The sequence below is a fragment of the Monodelphis domestica genome, chromosome X (genome assembly GCF_027887165.1).
Source record: "Monodelphis domestica isolate mMonDom1 chromosome X, mMonDom1.pri, whole genome shotgun sequence".
Classification (NCBI taxonomy): Eukaryota; Metazoa; Chordata; class Mammalia; order Didelphimorphia; family Didelphidae; genus Monodelphis; species Monodelphis domestica.
In genome coordinates, this window is record NC_077235.1 from 86,769,331 (window position 1) to 86,791,650 (window position 22,320).

The window sequence follows — 22,320 nt, forward strand, 5'->3', positions numbered from 1 at the left end:
TTCTGGGCACTCAACACAGACTGTGGAAGAGGAGGTTGCTGCTTTTTTTTTTCTTCCTTTTTTTGGCTCTGGGATCCTTCAGCCCACACCACCTGAACCTAATCCCATCAGGAGCCATCAGAGTCCAGGCAAGTCACAACCCCTCCCCCCTTAGAGAGCTGGGTCTTCTGAAAAAACAGAAACCTAGAGGGGAAGTCAAGATGGCAGCCTAGAAGGAGCATAGACCTGGCAGCCTGGCCAGAGCTTTAGAGATCCTCCATATCTGCTCCAGCCATCCAGGAAGTTTAAAACTCAGAGTAAACCCAGCCCAACTAAACTGAACTCAATCCCATCAAAAGTCTCCAAAACACAGGGAAGCCCAGGCTCCCCATCCATCCTCATTGAATGCTGGACTTTAAGCCAATAAAAAAGCCTCCAGAGAACAGGAAAGCTTAAACCCCTAACAACCCTCCCTCAGAGATTACACCAAGAGATCCTCTGTTAAAGCTCCAAGAGGGGAGACTGATAGAAGTCCCTAAAAAACAAAAAAATGAGAGGAACAAGAGCACAGACAAATACAGGGAGGAAAGAAGGGGTGAATTTGAACAAACAACAGAAACAGAAGAAAGAAACTACAATAGACAGCTACTACTCACCAAATGGAACAGAGGGGGAGAGATCAGCAAACGATAAACCAGAAATCCCAGCGAATTGGATACAGGCTGTGGAAGAACTCAAAACACAACTAAGAGAGGCTGAAGACAATTGGGAAAAGAACTTAAAAATTAAGATAAGTCATCTGGAAACAGAGGCACTTGAACTAAAACAAGAAAATAGTGTCCTGAAAGCCAAAATCATGCAGCTGAAAAAATGAGGCAAAGGAGATGAAAGATGAGGGAAAGGAGATGAAAGACGAGATAAAGAGGATGAAAGATAATCTTCAAAGAAACTCAGACCAGAAGGAAAAAGACGACCAAAAAGCCAAAGATGAAATCCAATCTTTAAGAACCAGAGTAAAACAACTAGAATCAAGTGACCTCACAAGGCAGCAGGACACTATAAAACAAAACAAAAAGAATGAAAAAATTGAGGAAAATGTGAAGCATCTCATTCACAAAACAGACGATTTAGAAAATCGTTCAAGAAGAGACAATTTAAGAATAATTGGACTACCAGAAGACCACGACAAAACAAAAAGCCTGGACATAATACTAGAGGAAATTATCCAGGAAAACTGTCCCGAAATCCTAGAACAAGAGGGGAAAGTGGAGATTGAAAGAATCCACAGATCATCCCCTGTTTTTAATCCCCAACTGACAACACCAAGAAATGTTATAGCCAAATTCAAAAACAATCAGATAAAAGAACAGGTATTACAAGCTGCCAAGAAGAAACCATTCAGATACCATGGAAACATGGTGAGGATAACACAGGATCTGTCTGCATCCACACTGAAGGACTGAAAGGCATGGAATATGATATTCCGGAAAGCAGGGGAACTAGGCCTACAGCCAAGAATAAAATACCCATCAAAACTGACTATATTCTTACAGGGGAAAGTATGGTCATTTAACACAACAGAAGAGTTCCAAGCATTCATAAATAAAAGACCAGACCTGAACAGAAAATTCGAAGTCCAACCACAGAACTCAAGAGAATCATCAAAAGGTAATTAAAAAAGAGGGGAAAAACAACAACAACAAAAAAGGTTTTTTTTTAAGAGACTCAATAAGTTAAAATGATATGTATCCCTATAAGAAAAGAGGTCATTGGTAACTCTTAAAAACTGTTGCTATCACCTGGGCAGCTAGAAGAATTACACTTAGAGGGAACAGTGACAAACTGTATAGGATGAAAGGACAAGACATAAATAGGTATATAGATATATGTATGCATAAATACATATACATGTGTATGTATATATATATACATGACTAAAGCTAAAAAAGAAAAGAGGTTATGACTAAAAGAAATGGGAAAAGAAACAAATGGGGGTAAATTTATATGTCACAAAGAAGCTCATGGTGGGAGGGGGGAGAACATCGATACATTGGAAGGGTAAAGAGGTTGGAGATAGGAAATACTCAACTCTTACGTACTTTGAAACTGACCCAAAGAGGGAAGAACAATCCAATCCATTGGGGAAGAGAATAGATTTGAGCCCTATAGGGGAGTAGAAGGGTAAAAAACAGACTGGTGGGGAGGGAAGCAGTACAAGGGAGGGAGAGGGTGGGTGGGGAATTTTTAAAAAAGACTACAGGGGAAAATGAGGGAGGGAATAAGAAGGGAGGGGGGTAGAAAGGGAAATACAAGGGGGACAGATTTAAAGTAAATCACTGGACTAAAAGGTAGAGCTGAAGAAGAAAGGTTAGAATTAGGGAAGGATATCAAAATGCCAGGGAGTCCACAAATGACAATCATAACTTTAAACGTGAATGGGATGAACTCACCCATAAAACGTAGATGAATAGCAGAATGGATTAGAATCCAAAACCCTACCATATGTTGTCTTCAAGAAACACACATGAGGTGGGTTGAAAGAAAGAAGGCAGGAGTGGTAATCATGATATCTGATAAAGCCAAAGCAAAAATAGACCTGATCAAAAGGGATAGGGAAAGTAATTATATTTTGTTAAAAGGGACATTAGACAATGAGGAAATATCATTAATCAACATGTGTGCACCAAATAATATAGCACCCAAATTTCTAATGAAGAAACTAGGAGAATTGAAGGAAGAAATAGACAGTAAAACCATATTAGTGGGAGACTTGAACCAACCATTATCAAATTTAGATAAATCAAATCAAAAAATAAATAAGAAAGAGGTAAAAGAAGTGAACGAAATCTTAGAAAAATTAGAGTTAATAGACATGTGGAGAAAAATAAATAGGGATAAAAAGGAATACACCTTCTTCTCAGCACCACCCGGCACATTCACAAAGATTGACCATACATTAAGTCACAAAAACATGGCACACAAATGCAGAAAAGCAGAAATAATAAATGCGGCCTTTTCAGACCACAAGGCAATAAAAATAACGATCAGTAATGGTACATGGAAAACCAAATCAAAAACTAATTGGAAACTAAACAATATGATACTCCAAAATCTTTTAGTTAGAGAAGAAATCATAGAAACAATTAATAATTTCATCGAGGAAAATGACAATGGCGAGACATCCTTTCAAACCTTTTGGGATGCAGCCAAAGCGGTAATCAGAGGTAAATTCATATCCCTGAGTGCATATATTAACAAACTAGGGAGAGCAGAGATCAATCAATTGGAAATGCAAATGAAAAAACTCGAAAGTGACCAAATTAAAAACCCCCAGCAGAAAACCAAACTAGAAATCCTAAAAATTAAGGGAGAAATTAATAAAATTGAAAGTGATAGAACTATTGATTTAATAAATAAGACAAGAAGCTGGTACTTTGAAAAAACAAACAAAATAGACAAAGTACTGGTCAATCTAATTAAAAAAAGGAAGAAAAGCAAATTAACAGCATCAAAGATGAAAAGGGGGACATCACCTCTGAGGAAGAGGAAATTAAGGCTATCATTAAAAATTACTTTGCCCAATTATATGGCAATAAATATACCAATTTAAGTGATATGGATGAATATATACAAAAATACAAACTGCCTAGACTAACAGAAGAGGAAGTAGAATTATTAAATAATCCCATATCAGAAAATGAAATCCAACAGGCCATCAAAGAACTTCCTAAGAAAAAATCCCCAGGGCCTGATGGATTCACCAGTGAATTCTATCAAACATTCAGAGAACAGTTAATCCCAATACTATATAAACTATTTGACATAATAAGCAAAGAGGGAGTTCTACCAAACTCCTTTTATGACACAAACATGGTACTGATTCCAAAACCAGGCAGGTCAAAAACAGAGAAAGAAAACTATAGACCAATCTCCCTAATGAATATAGATGCAAAAATCTTAAATAGAATACTAGCAAAAAGACTCCAGCAAGTGATCAGAAGGGTCATCCACCATGATCAAGTAGGATTTATACCAGGGATGCAGGGCTGGTTCAATATTAGGAAAACCATCCATATAATTGACCACATCAACAAGCAAATCAACAAGAACCACATGATTATCTCAATAGACACAGAAAAAGCCTTTGATAAAATACAACACCCATTCCTAATAAAAACACTAGAAAGCATAGGAATAGAAGGGTCATTCCTAAAAATAATAAACAGTATATATCTAAAACCATCAGCTAATATCATCTGTAATGGGGATAAACTAGATGCATTCCCAATAAGATCAGGAGTGAAACAAGGATGCCCATTATCACCTCTATTATTTGACATTGTACTAGAAAGACTAGCAGTAGCAATTAGAGAAGAAAAAGAAATTGAAGGTATCAAAATAGGCAAGGAGGAGACCAAGTTATCACTCTTTGCAGATGACATGATGGTCTACTTAAAGAATCCTAGAGATTCAACCAAAAAGCTAATTGAAATAATCAACAACTTTAGCAAAGTTGCAGGATACAAAATAAACCCACAAAAATCATCAGCTTTTCTATATATCTCCAACACAGCTCAGCAGCAAAAACTAGAAAGAGAAATCCCATTCAAAATCACCTTAGACAAAATAAAATACCCAGGAATCTACCTCCCGAGACAAACACAGGAACTATATGAAAATAACTACAAAACACTCGCCACACAACTAAAACTAGACTTGAGCAATTGGAAAAACATTAACTGCTCATGGGTAGGACGAGCCAATATAATAAAAATGACCATCCTACCCAAACTTATTTATCTATTTAGTGCCATACCCATGGAACTCCCAAAAAATTTCTTTACTGATTTGGAAAAAACCATAACAAAGTTCATTTGGAAGAACAAAAGATCAAGGATATCCAGGGAAATAATGAAAAAAAACACAAATGAGGGGGGCCTAGCAGTCCCAGACCTCAAACTATATTACAAAGCAGCAGTCATCAAAACAATTTGGTACTGGCTAAGAGACAGAAAGGAGGATCAGTGGAATAGACTGGGGGCAAGTGACCTCGGCCAGACAGTATACGATAAACCCAAAGATCTCAGGTCTTGAGACAAAAATCCACTATTCGATAAGAACTGCTGGGAAAATTGGAAGACAGTGTGGGAGAGATTAGGAATTGATCAACACCTGACACCCTACACCAAGATAAATTCAAAATGGGTGAAAGACTTAAACATAAAGAAGGAAACCATAAGTAACTTGGGTAATCACAGAATAGTATACATGTCAGACCTTTGGGAGGGGAAAGACTTTAAAACCAAGCAAGACATAGAAAGAATCACAAAACGTAAAATAAATTATTTCGACTACATCAAATTAAAAGGCTTTTGTACAAACAAAACCAATGTAACTAAAATCAGAAGGAAAACAACAAATTGGGAAAAAATCTTCATAAAAACCTCTGACAAAGGTTTAATTACTCAAATTTATAAAGAGCTAAATCAATTGTACAAAAAATCAAGCCATTCCCCAATTGATAAATGGGCAAGGGACGTGGATAGGCAGTTTTCAGAAAAAGAAATCAAAACTATTAATAAGCACATGAAGAAGTGTTCTAAATCTCTCATAATCAGAGAGATGCAAATCAAAACAACTCTGAGGCATCACCTCACACCTAGCAGATTGGCTAACATGACAGTTATGGAAAGTAATGAATGCTGGAGGGGATATGGCAAAGTAGGGACATTAATTCATTGCTGGTGGAGTTGTGAACTGATCCAGCCATTCTGGAGGGCAATTTGGAACTATGCCCAAAGGGCGACAAAAGAATATCTACCCTTTGATCCAGCCATAGCACTGCTGGGTCTGTACCCCAAAGGGATAATGGACAAAAAGACTTGTACAAAAATATTCATAGCTGCGCTCTTTGTGGTGGCCAAAAATTGGAAAACGAGGGGATGTCCATCAATTGGGGAATGGCTGAACAAATTGTGGTATATGTTGGTGATGGAATATTATTGTGCAAAAAGGAATAATTAAGTGGGGGAATTCCATGGAGACTGGAAAGACCTCCAGGAAGTGATGCAGAGTGAGAGGAGCAGAACCAGGAGAACATTGTACACAGAGACAAACACACTGTAGTATAATCGAACGTAATGGACTTCTCCATTAGTGGCAGTGTAATGTCCCTGAACAATCTGCAGGGATCTAGGAGAAAAAACACTATCCATAAGCAGAGGACAAACTGAGGGAGTAGAAACACCGAGGAAAAGCAACTGCCTGACTACAATGGCTGAGGGGACATGACAGAGGAGAGACTCTAAACGGACACTCTAATGCAAATACTAACAACATGGCAATGGGTTCGAATCAAGAACACATGTGGTACCCAGTGGAATCACACGTCGGCTACGGGGGGAGTGGGAGGGAGGAAAAGAAAATGATATTTGTCTTTAATGAATAATGCATGGAAATGATCAAATGAAATACTATTAAAAAAAAAAGAAACAGCTCTCCCAACCAGGACTTTAGGGTCCTGTTGCTAAGATTTAAAACAGCTGTTTTCTAACTAACTATCAGAGTCACACAGCTGGGAAGTATCTGAGGTCCTATTTGAACCTAGGATCTTCTGTCTCTAGGCCTGGCTCTCAATCCACTGAGCCACCCAGCTTCCCCTTAAGATTAAAGGGAAGAAAAAGAAAAACTGCTGATTCCAATTTTACTTAAAGAGAAAAGAGAAGAAAGAAGAAGTTTTTTATACTCACTTGTTCTAGAAGCTGTGTCTTTAAGCCGAGTTAGCTGTTAAAAAGGACTGAGTGTTGAGAAAGTAGAGTAAAAGGGCAAGAAAATTCAGGAAGTTTATTGAGGGAATTCGCTAGACTTCCGTGGTCCGCCTCAATGTGATATGGAAATCACTTTAAAAGACTGATACATATTAATTTAAGGTCGCCAAGGAATTCAGCTATGTAATTCTTAAATGAAAACTCAAGTCAGCTGTCAACCTTTTTTTATGGTGTTTTAATTACAAACAGGAGGAAAAAAAGTATTAGAGGGAGAGAGAGAGAGAGGAAAAAGGGAGAGAAGGAAATAGGGCTTAAATACCCACTCTGCTTAAGCTGAGCCAAAGGCCCAAGGCCCTGGATAGCTGAGGCAAAGAAAAGATATCAGTTCCTATCACTCACGTGACCAAAATGGAGAACAGTCTGAGGGCTCCTGCACTCCAAGCACCAGACTCCAACAGCCTTTTTTCCTCCACACAGGAAGTCCCCAGAACTCCTGAGCTGTCCTCTACCTCACTTCCTGTCTCTCCCCTGTGCCAATGGTGGCTCTAGCTTAACCCAGGACCGCCCAGAGGTCTGTCCCCTTTGCACATGTCTGTTGAAGGCCCTATTCTCAAATAATTAAATCTTGAGCTTTTGCTGCAGTCCTTCCTGATCTTGTTACCCTGAGTAGGGTGAGATTGTAGTTTCCAAGACGTGATTCTGTTATTCCAAGTATCTCTATTGTTATTGATTAGGAAATAGCTAAATCCCATCTTCTAAAGAATGGTCTGAATAGGGTTGAGTAGTTTTGAAATTCCCATTATCAACAAGAGTTAGAGGTTTGCAGGAAGTAAAATGGATGATTCTGATTTCATTAAATTATGTTTTTGGACCAATAAGACCAATGCAGGTAAAAGGCCTCATTTCTAATAAACCTACACAGAGGATTATGCTCAGTTTTGCTGGGTGAAGTGATTGTTGGTTGAAATTCCAGCTCCTTTGCCCACTTGAATATCATATTCTAGGCCCTTTGAGCCTTTAATGTAGAAGCTGTTAGGTCTTGTGTTATCCTCACTGTGGCTCCATGTTATATGATTTTTTTTCTTTTTCCTTTCTTTACCTTCCGTCTTGGAGTCAATACTGTGAATTGGTTCCTAGGCAGAAGAGTGGTAAGGGCTAGGCAATGGAGGTGGAGTGATTTGCCCAGGGTCACACAGCTGGGAAGTTTCTGAGGCCAGATTTCAACCTAGGACCTCTAGGTTGAACCCATCTTTAGGCTTGGCTCTCATTCCACTGAGCCACCCAGCTTCCCCCTATTGAAGTGTTTCTTATTGACTACTTGCAATATATTCTCCTTGACCTGGGAGTTCTGGGATTTGGCTATAACATTCTTGGGAGTTATTTTGTGATCTTGTTTTTCAGGAGGTGATCAGTGGATTCTTTCCATTTCTATTTTGTCCTCTGGTTCCCGAATATCAGGGCAGTTTTTGTTGATAATTTCTTGAAAGATGCTAAGCCCCTTTTTTTTTTTCATGGTTTTCAGGTAGTCCAGTATTTCTTAAATTATTTTTCCTGGATGTATTATCCAAGTCAGTTGTTTTTCCCATCATATAGTTCACACTTTCTTCAATTTTTTCATTCTTTTGACTTTGATTATTTCTTGATGTCTCATGGAGTCATTAGCTTCCACTTGCCCAATTCTAATTTTTAAGACATGATTTTCTTGAGTGAGCTTTTGTATCTCTTTTTCCATTTAGACGCTTCTACTTTTTAAAGTATTATTTGCCTCAGCGAATTTTTTTGTGCCTCTTTTTCTAGAGGGCCAATTCTGTCTTTTAAGAAGTTTTTCTTGTCAGTGAATTTTTGTGTATCTTTTTTATTTGGCCAATTCTGCTTTTTCAGATCTTTTCATCTTTATGTAGTTTTTGTGCCTCTTTTACCAATTGACCTGTTCTTTTTTTTTTTTATGATAGTAATTTCTCCAGTATTTTTTTGTGCCTCCTTTATCAAGATTCTTTTTTTCATGGTTTTCCTGTACTGCTCTCATTTCTTTTCCTAATTTTCTTCTGTCTCTTTTATTTGATTTTTAAAATCCTTGTTGAGGCTCCTCCATTGATTCTGTTTGGGCTTGATGGTAATTCATTGTTTCCTTGGAGGCTTTGGATGCAGCAGTTGTTGTTTTCTTCTGAGTTTGAGTTTTCCTTGTCACCAAAATAACCATTCTATGTTGAGTTTCTTTTTTTGGCAGTTTGCTCATTTTCCTTCCTTTTTCTTTTCTATGAAAAAAACTTAACATTGGACTCTATAAGTGTGGTGAAGGGAACACTGTTCCAAAGTCAGGTTCTTTGTGCAGCTGCTTCAGAGCTGGCACTGGGGATCTTTGTGCTTTCAGTTCTACAAGGTAGTATGATGAGAGGTGTGTTTAATACTCTTTCGGCCCATATTCTGGTTTGTGAGTAACCCCAAGCACTCTTTTACTTGGAACTGTGACTAGGGTCCCTGGCTCCTTTGTAGCCAGAAGTTCTGGTGTCTTCTAGTGCTTTTCCTCACCCTGAGATGGCACCCCTGACTGCGACCTGGTTCTGTGTATGGGCTGTTTGACAAGAATTTTGCACACAGGGCCAGCAAAGGGACCTCCGTAGTCTCCTTCTGAGCAGTTGTCCAACCCCCCCCCCCCCTTTTTACCATCTGTGGCTGGGAGTTCCTGAAGCCTTTGCTGCTGCTTCAGCTGTCCTTTAGGTACACTATGTTCCGCTTCTACCTCAGTGCTCTAGATCCCTCATGCCAGCCTTCTAAGTTGTTTTGAGCTGAAAATTTACTTTACCTTGCCTTTTTGTGGGCCATGCTGCTCCAGAATTCATTTTGAAGTGTTATTTCATTGTTTTTTGGAGGCCGATTTGGTAGAAACCAAATGGGTCCATGTACCTTCTCCATCTTGGCTCCACCCCATTTCAATATCTGTCATCTTCTGAGTTTCTTTGGCTTCTGTGTGGTAGTAGCAGTTGCTGTTTTATGTAGGCTTAAGGTGGTAGAGCTGAAACTGTTCTCAGGGTCATCTTTGCTGCCTGAGGCACAAACAATCTCCCCAGCCTTAGGAGAATTGTTGCTGGAGGTTTGTCTTGGCCAGTTGTAATGCCAAATGGTGGGGCGGGGAAGGATGGAAGAGAGCAGCAGTTTTCGATGAATCCTAACCCTTTTTAACTTGGAGAATTTTATCCTTTTTATCCTATGTCCTCCATAGTTTATGGTCTTGAGAGCCTCACTGTATTTAGTGCCCCTAGCTGGAATCGCCAACCTGGCCCGAGTTAATCTTGACCTAGAAGGAAGGAAACAGAAGCTCTGAGTGCCAGGCACTATGTTAATAAGTGCTTTACAGGGATTTCATTTGATCCTCACAACAACCCTAGGAGGCAGGTATCATTTGTATACTTAGCGCCATTTTACAGAGTAGCAAACAAAAAAGGACAAAGCTAACTAGGAAATAGCTGAGAGAAGATTTGAACCTGGGTCTTCTCGACTCTACGTGTAATCGGACAGTTAGAAGATGAAGTTCTGAGGGGGCCCAAGCTCAGTTCCTTCACTTTACCAATGAGAGAAATCAGGGAAAGCTTTCTGGAGGAGTTCTCAGCAATTGAGTTGGGCTTTAGAGGATGTATTCAGGAAGGAGAGATACCTGAGTCAGGGCTGGAGAGACTGGCACTCAGAAGAGAGCTGGCACATGCCTCCAAGGCCATGTGAACCACCCCTCATTGGCTCCTCTAGTCTATATGATATGGCCAAGGTAATGCAGAACCAGAATTTGAACCCTGTGCGATTTAAAATAGTGAAGCCCATAAACTGTAGTGAGTTAAAATGGTGGAAGATATAATTTGTGATAGATATAAGAGAGGGTGAGTAAATTTGACCGCAGAAAATATGTTTCACTACAGTGTCTTGGTTTTTAAATCAAATATAAGGTGGTCGCCAGGGAAATATTCCCAATTATTCAAATACCCAAGTCAACTGGGTTTTATAGAGATTTTAATTAATACAAATGTGGAATTAAGGAAAAGAGATAGAGAAAAAGGAAATAAGTATGAAGGGCCTTAAGCCACCATGGCCTAGACCTGAGTCTTAAGAGAGAGAGATCAGTCAGTCAGTCTTTTAACACTCACCACAAGGTCTGTCTAAGCAAGGATTCTAGTGACACCAGGCCAGCATCATCTCAGCTGCTTTCACCAGCTCCCTCCTCCATCTGAATGTTTCAGAATGAGTCCTTCCTCAATCTGAATGTTTCAGAATGACTTCCAGCTCTTCTCTGAGCTCTTATTTTTAAGGGCAAAATCTCCTACGTCACCTCCCCTAAGTTCTTCCATCTACCAATTACTGTAGATGTTTTCCAAAAGACAGCCCATTTTGAATTCACAGCTGAGTAGATTAATCTCTTTAGTAAGTCAGAAAAAAATGCTGCTATGTCGACTAATTTCATTAAGAGAAAACCTCTGAGTAAGTTTTCACCTTTTAGGTCTAAGTAGTTTACAAGTTGCCCCACCTTTATAGGCACCTAGCATCCCATTGTATCAATTCCCAAAACAGGCATGGCTCAAAGAACTCCTTTCCTTTATAAGTATGGTTTTTAAGTACTTTCATTGTTTAGCAAGGAGTTTTCTGCCCTAAAGCAGTCTTAAGTAGGGGTGGAGTAGGGATACTCCCATAGCAAGGAGTTTTCACATTCAAGTAGAATTCTCACTATCTGGTAGGGAATTATTTCAAGTAGGGAATTGGAGGATTCCTCAATGTGGAGTAAAATTTTTAACATTCATAAGTCTGTGAAATTTTAAGGTTTACAACCCACATCTTCTGCATTCCAGTTTCCTTACAGCCTTCCTTTCAGTTCTGATCTTTTGGATTTTCTGACTTAATGATCTGTCTGTGGTGTTGTCAGATGCCTTACGACAGAGCAACCAGATGCTTCGAGAGCGCTATCAAGAGTTTGTGAACTTCCAGGCCAACCAGAAGGAGGAGAAGGAATTTCTCATGAGAAAATTTCAGGAGGCGAGGACGCTGGTGGAGAAGCTAAAGACTGAGAAGCTGGAGCTGAAGAGGCAGAAGGAGAAGGCTCTGCAGGAAAGTGAAAAGGTACTGGGACTCAGAATAAGCTCAAGAAACTTGGACTTGGCTGTAGACTAATTTCCCCACTCCTCTTTTGCTAAGGAAGAATCTGTGCTATCTTTGAAACATCTGGTGTGGTGCTAAACATGGGGAGAATGGGGAGAAGGCCAATGCCCCAAGGGGTTCAGATACTGGGAGGAGCTAGGCCTAGTTGAGGGTGTGTGGGCCCAAGCTGGAAGGGTATGGCTTTTAGTAAATTTTCCCTTTGGATCTTTTGAACCAAGAAGAAAGCTCTATTTCTATACTTTGGGAATTTGGTGCCAAAGGGAGCGTGTGATGTTTTCAGTGGCCTTTCCCCTTATCTCAGATTAGCCCTGGTAGATATTTTCAGCCTGGTGAACCTTGGCCTTCCCATAGAGCTTCATTTAGTTAGTGGAGTCACCTGACCCTCTTGCCCAAGGCTATGTTGAGGCAGCATCTAGTCAGGAATACCTGGGTTCTAGTTCTAGATTGGCTGCTCAGTGCCCTAGACTACTCTCTCTGATACTTCGTGAAGTTCGGCATCAATGGCGCTTTCCATGGGGCTGATGTTGGCCTAGGTTTGCTGAGGTCACAAGATCCAAAGCTAGGCAACTGCTGTTGTTTGTTAACAAAGCCCAGGGTGGTGACTTCAGTGCTTAAAAATGGCTGCCAAAGTGAAGGGAGAGGGGAGAGCCATTCAGGAATGTGACCATTATTAGGTGAAAAGGTCTTTCCAATATCCCAAGGAGGAAACTTAGCCTTTCTCACTTTTAGAATGTGGGGTACTTCCCTCCTTTTTCTAAAGCCTGTTGTCACTTCCCCATCCCCATTTTAGATTTATAGATGGGGAAACTGAGGCCCAGGGAGCTGAAGAGACTTGCTCCAACTTACAGAGCCTTGGTGTGGAGGTTTACTACCTGCTATGTGCAGAACGAGCTTTGATGATGATCCACTGGCCTTTCTCGTGTCTTTAAGTGTTAAGGTGGAGCTTCGTAGACTCTTCCAGCCCAGTTGCCCTTTCTAATTTTCTGCTCAGCTGTAGTTGAGGAAGCAACACCTCTTTTTTGGGAGGTGGGCTCTAGGCCTGCAGCGTTATTCTGAAACTCATCCAATGCTTCTGAGTGTAGGGCTCTGCCTTAGACTGGTAGAACACAGAGATGTAGAAGACTCTAGTCTTGGCCCTAGAAGAGCTTAAGGTCAGGTCTGGGACATTATAGGGTCATGTTGGCGAAGACGTGGTACAAGTGCCCCAGCCTGCTGGAGGGGGCTGCTCCGTTCCCCCTCTCCACTATGCCTGAGGACATTTTTTGCGTGCCCTGCCTCTCTGCCCAGCAGCTGAATGCAAACACTTCCTCCCTCAGTTGTCTGGGGTAATGCAGGGGCTCACAGGCAGCTTGAAGGTGCAGTTTGGGCACACGGTCTCTAAAAGGTTTGCCAATGCTGTTGTAGGGTATGTGGACATAGCAGAGTCTAGTGATACAAGGTAGCACCTGCTAGGTGCCATATGTGGGCAATATTGCTGCTATATACAATGTGCAGAGTGCCTGGCCAGAGTCAGGAAAACCTGAAGTCAAAGTGGGTCTCAGTTACTTCCTGCTGTGGGACTTTGGGGAACGTCACAAACCCATTTGCCTCAGTTTCCCCATCTGTAAAATGAGGATAATAACAGCACCTCCCTCCCACCAAACCTTAAAGCACAAGCTCTCATTATGAAGAAGTAGAGGGGCTTCTTCCTGGGTTCTAGGCCTGGCTCTCTGCCACTATTTGTATCATCTTGGGCAATTCCCTTCTCTCTGAGCCTCTATTTTATCTCTAAAGGAATCGTACTAGATGACCACGAGGCCCTTTCCAGTTAGTATTTTTTTGTTTTAGAACTGGATTTTTATCCTGAACTTAAACGCCGAGAAAGGAACGTGTTCCATGTATCCAGTAGAACACAAAAGAGAATCAGTGGTTTGTGTGGACTCATGAGTCTCCGTTTTATACTGATAGCTTTAAAACACATGTGTATGGGGGGCGGTGGGGTGACTCAGTGGCTTGAGAGCCAGGCCTAGAGATGAGACGCTTCCTAGCTGGGTGGCCCTGGGCATGTCACTTAACCCCAATTGCCCAGCATTTGCCGCTCTTCTGTCTTAGAATTGATACCAAGACAAGGTAAGGATTTAAAAAACAAGGGGGGGTTAGCTTTGCCAGCAGCCCCTTTTACTATGGTCTGTGGGCTTCTGTCCAACTTGCTGTGCAGTTCTGGGGTAGAAGAAATCCTACAGTTTGTTGGCGGATTTCTTGGGAATTCAGTCTCGTCCAGATGTCAGATTTTTAGGGGAGCAGGTGCGTCTGGCCAGGTCATCTTGCCCTGATGGCCACTCATTTACGTTCTAATGGTTTCTGAGTAATGGCAATTAAGGTGGGGTCAGATTGTGAGGGATTCGAATACTAGGCCAAGGAGTGAAAAGAAGAAAGCTCTTGGGTGACAGTCATTGCTTTCCCTGGGGTTCACAAAAGTCTGTCAGCTCTGTGACCTGGCATGTCAGCATAAATGGGCACAGCAGTGACCTGGTGAAAGTCTGTCCAGCGCTGTGAGCAGGTCTGTTTCTGCTCATCTTGGAACTGAGGCGGAATTGGGCCTGGTAGGTATTGAGGCCCCTTGGAGGTAACCCTGGAGAGTCCTGGCTGATTCCCAGTCTCTGCTTTTATAAGGGTCAGATTCCCGGTGAGACAGAAAGAGAGGCTTGGAGGATCCTGAAAGAGCAGCTCGAGGACCGTTTGCAACACCTGGAAGAGACCAGTGAAGGCCTCCAGAAGGAGAAACAAGCCCTTCTTCTGGAGAACCAGGAGCTCAGGACAAAGGTAACTGTGGGCACGTGTGAGGGTACCCTGAGGGAGTCTCTGCCCCCCACCCACTGGAGACACTTTTCCACCTGGAGGAGGAATGGGGCCGGGCTAACTGTTGTCCAGGTTTCCTTTCTGCTCTGTGGTTTGACAGTCCTAGTATAGAATCGTGGAATTTCGGAGTTGGAGGAGACCTTGGCTGAAACCGTTCTGAGGTGGGAGTCTTTGGTCCATGACCAGTGACCTCGACCAGCCCAGAGCCGTCACTGTGAGACGAGGGAACTGTCTCGGAATTGGAGCGAGGGAAAGAGCTCAGTGACCTCCTGGGCTGCCCCGCCCTAGCCTGTGCTCTAAAACTTCCAGACATGGAAACCATTCCCCTTTGGAACAGCAGCTCTCATTGCCAGATAGAGGCCCCCCCCCCCCCCATTGTTCCTGATTCTGTTCTCAGGGCCACAGGGCGGCCCTTCAGATACTTGACTGCTGCTCTCGTGTCCCTCTGAGCCTTCCTTCTCCAGATGAAATGTGGACTCGAGGCCTCCCCCATCCTGGGAGCCCTTCTTCAGCTGATCCGTGTTAAGAACATGCTGAGGGCCAGCTAGATGGCTGGTGGATAGAGAGCCAGGCCTCGAGATCCTGGGCTCCAAGCTGCCGTCTAGCTGGGTGCTCCTGGGCAAGTCACTTAAATGCGGTTATTTGGCTCTCCCCACTCTTTTGGGTTGGAGTAGTACCCATACTTAGTATTGATTCCAAGATGGAAGGTAAGAATTTCAAACCAGGGAACATGCTGAAGCCACAACCCCAGGTGAGAGCTGATGAGGGCCAAAGACTGTGGCATTGTTTATCTCCTCCCTTTGTCAGAATGCAGCAGCCCAGGACCATTGAGCTCTTTGTGGCTGCCCCGGGACATACCCCACTGCTGCACATTGAGTCGGTGTGTCCCTGACACCCTGGCTCCTTCTTCTGCTTGGGAGTGATAGATGGGGCGATGAGGCTTTTCTTGCCTTTCATCCCATTCAGTTTGGCTCTCCAAGATCCTTTGGGATCCCGACTGCCCCCGCTGTGGGAGAGGCCAGCTCTGGATCTTTATCTGAGGCAGTGGGTAAAAATGAGCCAAGTTCCTCTGGGAAAGAGGGGGAGGGTGGGAGTGATTCCTGGCTCAGAGCTCAGTGCAGGTAGGAAGAAGCTTATGTCCCCCTGTGTAGTGTCAGGCCTGTTCTGGGTCCCTTTTGGCTGGGACAGGCTGGTCACGGATCTGCAGACATTGCCCACCACATGCACCTGCCTCCTTGGGTGACGCCTGCTTTTCTCTTTGGCATTTCAGACCGAGATCCAACCACAGAGACTGCCAGAGACCGAATCTCTGCAAGAGGCGAGTGACAGGTCAGCCTTCCCACATCTTCAGGCCATCGGCTTTCTTTGTGTATAGTCTAAAGTGGTCCCTCCCTGCCTGGTTTATGGGGCTTGGGTGGCCTTTATCGGAGCCACAGAATTCTCATGAGGGGAGGCTTATGGCTTAAACAAGCCATCAGGCCGGAGAGAGACAGTGAGGCACAAGAGAGTTAGGACAGACTGTACTCCCTGCTCCTGGGCCTCATCAGGAATTGGGGTGGTATCCCTGGTTCCCCAGAATTGGCACACCCAAGCTCATTTCATTTATTCCGTGCATTTAACAAACTTTTATCAAGAGTGCTTGCTATGTGCTAGGCTGAAGACAGTCCCTGCCCTTGAGGAGCTCGTGTGATCAGGCAAACAGATACAAAGCCAGCTGGGTACAGGTTCGTTAGGGAATAACGAACAGAGGGAAGGCACTGGAATGAAGACGGGTTGGCCAAGGCTTCCTGTAGATGATGGGATTTTAGTTGGGACTTGAAGGGAAGCAGGGAGAGCAGTGGTCAAGAGCACAGGAGGGGAGAGTGTTCCAGGCATGGGGCGGGGTCAGAGAGAAAGGCCCAAGCCCAGAGATGACAACAAGGGAGCAAGGTAGGAGGAGACTGAGAAGGTAGAGGAGGGGGCTGGCTTCTGCCTGGCTTTGAGTGCTAACAGCGTTTCGTATATGATCCTGGAGGCAATCGGGAGCCCCTGGAGTTTATTGAGTAAAGGAGGGTAGTGATTTGAATGGACTTGAGCTTTAGGAAGATCACTTTGGCGTCTGCATGGAGGAAGTGGGGAGAGCAAGCAGCAGCAGCAGCTATTCCAGTGTTCCAGGTGTGAGGTGATGAGGGCTGGCCCACACCAGGGGGTAGTCATGTCCCCAGAGAGGAGAGCCTATTTGGGAAATGCTGTGAAGGTGGCCTCAGCAAGGGCTTGGGTATGGGCCTCTGGGGGGCCGCCCTCTATAGTAAAAAGGGGGGCGGCCAGCTGGGGGAAAGACACCAAGTTCTGTTGGGCCGTGCTACTGGACATCCAGTTTGAGATGTCCAGAAGGTGATTGAGGTCAGCAGAGAGATTGGGGCAGAATCAGCAGCATTGAATCTGTGGGAGTTGATGAGATCCCCAAGTGCAGTAGTCCAGAGGGAGCAGGGAAGAGGGCCAGAACCAAGCCAGAACCCTGGAAGAAGATTCAGCAGAGGAGACAGTGAAGGAGCAATCAGAGAGGTAGGAGGAGAACCAGGGGCAAGGGCTGGCCCCATATCCTAGAGAGGACAGGGGGATCAATGGTATGCATGGACACAGACGGCTGAGAAGAGGATCTAGTGACAGCCAAGAGCCTGGGCAACTGGAGAGAGCAGTTTCGGTCGAACGATGTGGTTGGGAGAGAGGGTGTAGGGGTCAAGAGGGGTTTCTGGTTGGGGATTTTGCTGGATTGGAGGGACTGAGTGAGACCCTTGGGCCGTGGGTTTGTAAGCAGCAGGGAAAGGGCCAGTGGAGAGGGAGAGATTGAGATGAGCGACACAGTGGGGATGCAACGGTGGAGACGGAGGTAATGGAGACGGTGGCAGAGAAGGGACCTGAGTGATCGATAGCAGGCAAGGAAAGGAGATGGAGCTCTGTCAAGCTCTGTGTGTCTTGGGTGGATGGACGGTGGCCTTGTGTGGCTGCCTGAGGCGTCCTCCTCCTATCCAGGGTAGCTCTGGGAGACCAGGAAGGGCCACGACTTTAGAGGAAATGAATTTTAGCTTTCTTAAAACAAGTTTCTCTTGATCCGTTTTTGGGTGTCCCTCCCTTCTCCTTTTGTGCGGGAGTGATCCCTTACAACGAGGAATGAGGGGACAAATAAAGCCCACAGGCCAAATTGAGTAGTAGATTGGAGAAGTCGGATGGCACACGCGCTATTCCACATCCATAGGCCCCCACCTCCACATCTCTGCTGATACAGGCAGGGAAACACTAGGCATTTGCCATTCTGAGAAACCCAGAAACAGGAGACAAACTCAGGGTGGAGCAAGCAGTTAGTGAGGGCCTACTGTGTGCCAGGCATGGTGCTTGAGGTGGGGGCAAAGGTAGAAGGTGGGAGTGGAGCGAGGGGCTGTGCCAAGAAGAAAGGGACCAGCACTTGAGGCCGTTAGCTGGTCCCCTGTGATCCCAGGTGGGGCTGGGGGCTAGAGGGGTGACTGAGCCCACTCAACTCAGGAGTCAGTGGGACATTGGCCTGGGCCCTGCTTCTTTTGCCAGAACTCCTTTGCCTGAGGGGTGTTGTGGGGCACCACAGTGCACAGAGTGCGAGGCTAGCCCCAATTCAGATGTGGCCTCAGACTCAGGCCACTTCACCTCTGCCTGCCTCAGTCGTCCCATCTGTAAAGTGAGAATCATAATAGCACCTCCCTCCCAAGGGTGGGTGTGAGGGTTGAATGAGAGAATATTGCAAAATTCTGAGCATAGCACCCAGCACCCAGTAGGTGCTTAGAGTAGCTCTCCAACAATCCAGGCCTTGTAATGGCTTCTCGTCCTTGTTTTTCCTTTTGGTGCCAGGAGTGTAGATTCCAATGACCTGCTGACGAAGGTGCAGGATGTGGAGAACGAGTGAGTTGTTGCTTTGCAGTCGTGCCCCACAGTTTTTCACCTATTCAGTGTGACAATCGCCATTGTGTGATGGGGCTAGAAGGCCCCCCTGCCCTGCCTTGCTCTCCTCTCCTCTGCCCCCCCTTCCCAGACCTCCTGCCCTGTCCTGCCCTCTTTCTCGTCTTGGAATCCCAGGTGCTTTTTGCTCTGTCATGCCCTGCCGTCCTTGCCGTGCGGGGTTCTAGGTTGGCCTCTCCATGCCCTGCCCTTGCTGAGCAGGGGACAGGTAGGGATTCCCTTTTCCAGGAACACGGTGCTCAAGGAGGAGCTGGCATCCCTGCGGGGCAAGATGGCCCACTTGGCAGTAAGGGAAAAACAAGTGGAGAGGCGGGCCGAGCAGCAGTTACAGGCCCTGAAGAGGCAGGTGGAGGTGAGGAGGGAGAGGGCTGCCTGGGCTCTGACACTAGGGTGCTTAGCACCCTGGGGAGAAAGAGAGGAGCTGAGGACGAGGAGGGAGTAGGGAGCTAGGCAGAAGGAGAGGCAGCTGGCCTGGGCTTTGTGGCACAGAACATGGGCTTAGATTGGGCCAGAGGGTCTATTTACTTTGAGCTGGAAAGTGGGGAGGGACTTGCACATGACCAGCCCCTGGGTAGTGAGGAGCCCTGTTCCCCTGACGGCCTCAGTTTCTTGACACGTTGAATCTTTGAGGGTCTTGAAGGGCCTTTTGGCCCTAAGTCCCACGACAAGATAGCGTTTCATTATCAGCACACGTCTCCCCTGGCCCCTGGTGTGGAAGGCCCAGGCCAGCTGCTGTGAGGGTATCCCAGCTTGAAGACTTGTCTGTGCTGCCATGGATATGCTCAGATTGCTCGCCAAGCACACAAAGCAGTGCAGATTTGGGGCAGTGCCTGCCAGCAAGGGCTCTGGGCGGTGAACAGAGGGTGTCCTGGGGCCTTGAAAGGGGACGAGATGAGAGGTGTTTCTTAAGCTGCCCGACGTGCCTGCGGAGGTGGGATAGCCTGACAGCTCAAATCTGGCCCTTGCCCTTAAGACTCTTCCCCTCAGTGGGATGATGAGACACATTTACCAGGACCCGCTCCACGGGCCATGCTTTTCCTGGGCTTTTGAGTTCATGAGAAGCTGCCAGGAGAAATAATAACTATGGATCCCACACTCTGAGCTTCCAAAACACTTGAGCAGTTAGGATCTTTCGTGGATCCCAACCACCCTGGGAGGGACACACTCTTATAAGCCCCATTTCACAGCATAGGTTGGGTGACTTGCCCAGGGTCACACAGACAGCAAATGTTGAAGTCTGAATTTGAATTCGGGCCTTCTGACTCCAGGCCTAGTGCTCTGTGCACTGTGGTACCTCCTAGCTGGAAAGGTAGGTTGGAGGCAGATTGTTGAGGGCCTTGAATGCCCAGCCCAACACAACACATTTGGACTTTTTGAGAAAGCTTTTGGAAGGAGGAGAATGACGTTATAATAGTTGTCTGCCATTTGTGTGTAAACCAGATTGGAGGGGAGCCAGCCGGAGGCTAGGAGACTGTATCAGCAATGGTAGCACCTGCCAGAGGACTGTCTGAGGTGGCCCTCTCAGGGGCTACGGGGGGCCATCGGCAATCCTTCCCACTGTCTATCAGGCTTCTGGTGCTGCCTGCAATTCAGAGAAAGAGTGAAGTAGGCTTGGGCCTGGGCCTCAGCCTGATGGGAAGGCCAAGAAGCTATGTTGAGTCCTAGGTGTGGATATCCAGGAGGGAGCAGAGAAGACAATCTAGGGCTCAGGGAGAGTTGCAGGCCCGGAAGGGCCAGGAGTCATCTGCGCAGTGGTGGTCAGTGAAGCCCTGGGAGGCCACGCTTCAGGGGTGGTTTTGTAAGCTTTGCTAGACTCTGAGCTGCAGCGGTAGGGCAGGACTCCCATGAAGACGCCCAGGCCTTAGGACCCCTTCCCCAATGGCCCCCAATGGTCGTTGAATCAGGATGAAAGGGGTGGAGAAATGGGCTTAGGAAGAGGAAAAAGCAGTGTCCTTGGTGCCAAGGGAGAAGCAAAGGGGGCAGCCCCCTGCCTCAGGCGCTCTAGGAAGTCAGGGAGCATGAGAGCTGAGGAGAGCTTGGAGCATTGGGTCATGGCCCTTTGAGGTGGCAGTTCAGATGTGTGGGGGCAGAAGCCGGGTGGCAAGGAGCTGGCTGGCAGTGCTTAGCTGCCGAGGGAGTAGAGACAGCAGCAGCGAGGGGGATGGATCAAAGGATCAGTGCAGCGTCCATCCTCCATCCAGCTGCCAAGGCGCTTCCCAAAGTGGACACGTGAGCTGGCCTCAAACTTTCTGGCCCCATCCAACTTTTTATTTGGGGGCCATCTGTGACGTTTGTGCTTTTTCATTCTGAACTTATGCATCCTACCTACAAAGGGGAAGTCGGGGTACATATGGTTCAGTCCATAGCCAGGCCACTGGTTTAGCATGTGGCCTTGTAGGGAACGGGGGTCTTGACCCCTTGTAGCCATATATTCCATATCACTATATGTTATAGCAACTGACGGAAGACAAAGGGTCTGTGAAAGCCCAGGTGACCTCACTGCTCGGGGAACTACAGGAGAGCCAGAGCCGCCTGGAGCTCTCGAACAAAGACAAACAAGTCCTCGAGGACAGGTATGAGACGCTGAACAGCCAGCAAGCTAATGGCGGCCATCCCTCCCATGGGGCCCTCTGTGCTGAGGATTCTCCCATCTGCCCATCCTGCCCCGGTGTCTCTGTTGACATCTCTGACTGGATGCCCAGGAGGCATCTGAAACTTGGTGTGTCCAAAGCTGAGCTCCTGACCTTTCCCTCCAAACCCTCCCATCTCTAGCACTGTGGGTGGCAACAGCTGCCAGGCACCCAAGGCATCATCCTGGCCTCCACTTTCACTCCTTTCCCACCATATCTGGCTTGTCCATCTCACCTCTGCAGCACCTCCCAACTCCTCTTGTCACTGCTGCCACCCCTGTGGTGCCAGGCCTCCCCACCTCCTGCTCAGAGTGTTACAGAGGCCTGCCTCAGGCCTTTCCCCACTTTGGTCCAGCATTCATTTAGCCACTCAGATAAATTTCCTAAAGTGCAGGTCCAACCTTGTCAGCCCCCTATCAGTGGCTCTCTGTCGCCCACAGAATCAAAGACAAAATGCTCTGCTCGGCATTCAAAACTTTACCGGTTTGGGTTTTTTTTAAAGCTCTACCTTTCATCTCAGTGTCAACTCTAAGACAGAAGGGCAAGGCCTAGGCAATGGGGATTAAGTGACTTGCCCAAGGTCACACAGCTAGAAAGTATCTGAGGCCAAATTTAAACCTAGGTCCTCCTGCCTCCAGACCTCGTCCACTGAAGCACCTAGATGCTCATCTTAAACCTCCTCCTCCTCCTCCTTTTCCTATCCAGTGACGGTTGGCTTTCTTGCTTTTCTCGGAACAAGACCCTGCATCTCCCAGTCCCGGGCATTTTCTCTGGGGTTGATGCCTGGAACACTCTGCCTCCTGGCTGCCTATTTCCCAGCCCAGCAGTCTTTCTCTGACCTGCTCTGTCTCTCTGGGGCTTCTTTCCAGTCGATCCTTTACTGAGTTGGTAGCTGGCCAGCTTCCCACTGGACTGCTTTCTTTGAGGTTCCTTTTGTATCCCCAGGCCTTAGTGCTGCTGCCTCTGGCTGGGTTCAGTGCCATACTTCCAGGACCCTGAGGGCC

At 45.8% G+C, this 22,320-nt stretch overlaps 1 protein-coding gene across 5 annotated transcripts in view; it reads left to right on the top strand.

Annotated features, from left to right (window-relative positions):
- The window catches only part of IKBKG (inhibitor of nuclear factor kappa B kinase regulatory subunit gamma), a 66,075-nt gene that overhangs the window by 34,588 nt on the left and 9,167 nt on the right, over positions 1-22,320 (top strand). For 4 of the 5 annotated variants that reach the window (XM_007506902.3, XM_056809745.1, XM_007506901.3 and 1 more), the window contains 6 exons: positions 11,650-11,843; positions 14,535-14,684; positions 15,991-16,049; positions 18,579-18,629; positions 18,915-19,038; positions 21,141-21,259. In XM_007506902.3, the coding sequence (XP_007506964.1) occupies positions 11,650-11,843; positions 14,535-14,684; positions 15,991-16,049; positions 18,579-18,629; positions 18,915-19,038; positions 21,141-21,259 (697 nt within the window). The remainder of the gene's footprint in view (positions 1-11,649; positions 11,844-14,534; positions 14,685-15,990; positions 16,050-18,578; positions 18,630-18,914; positions 19,039-21,140; positions 21,260-22,320) is intronic. The other variant, XM_056809746.1, reaches the window with a different exon arrangement.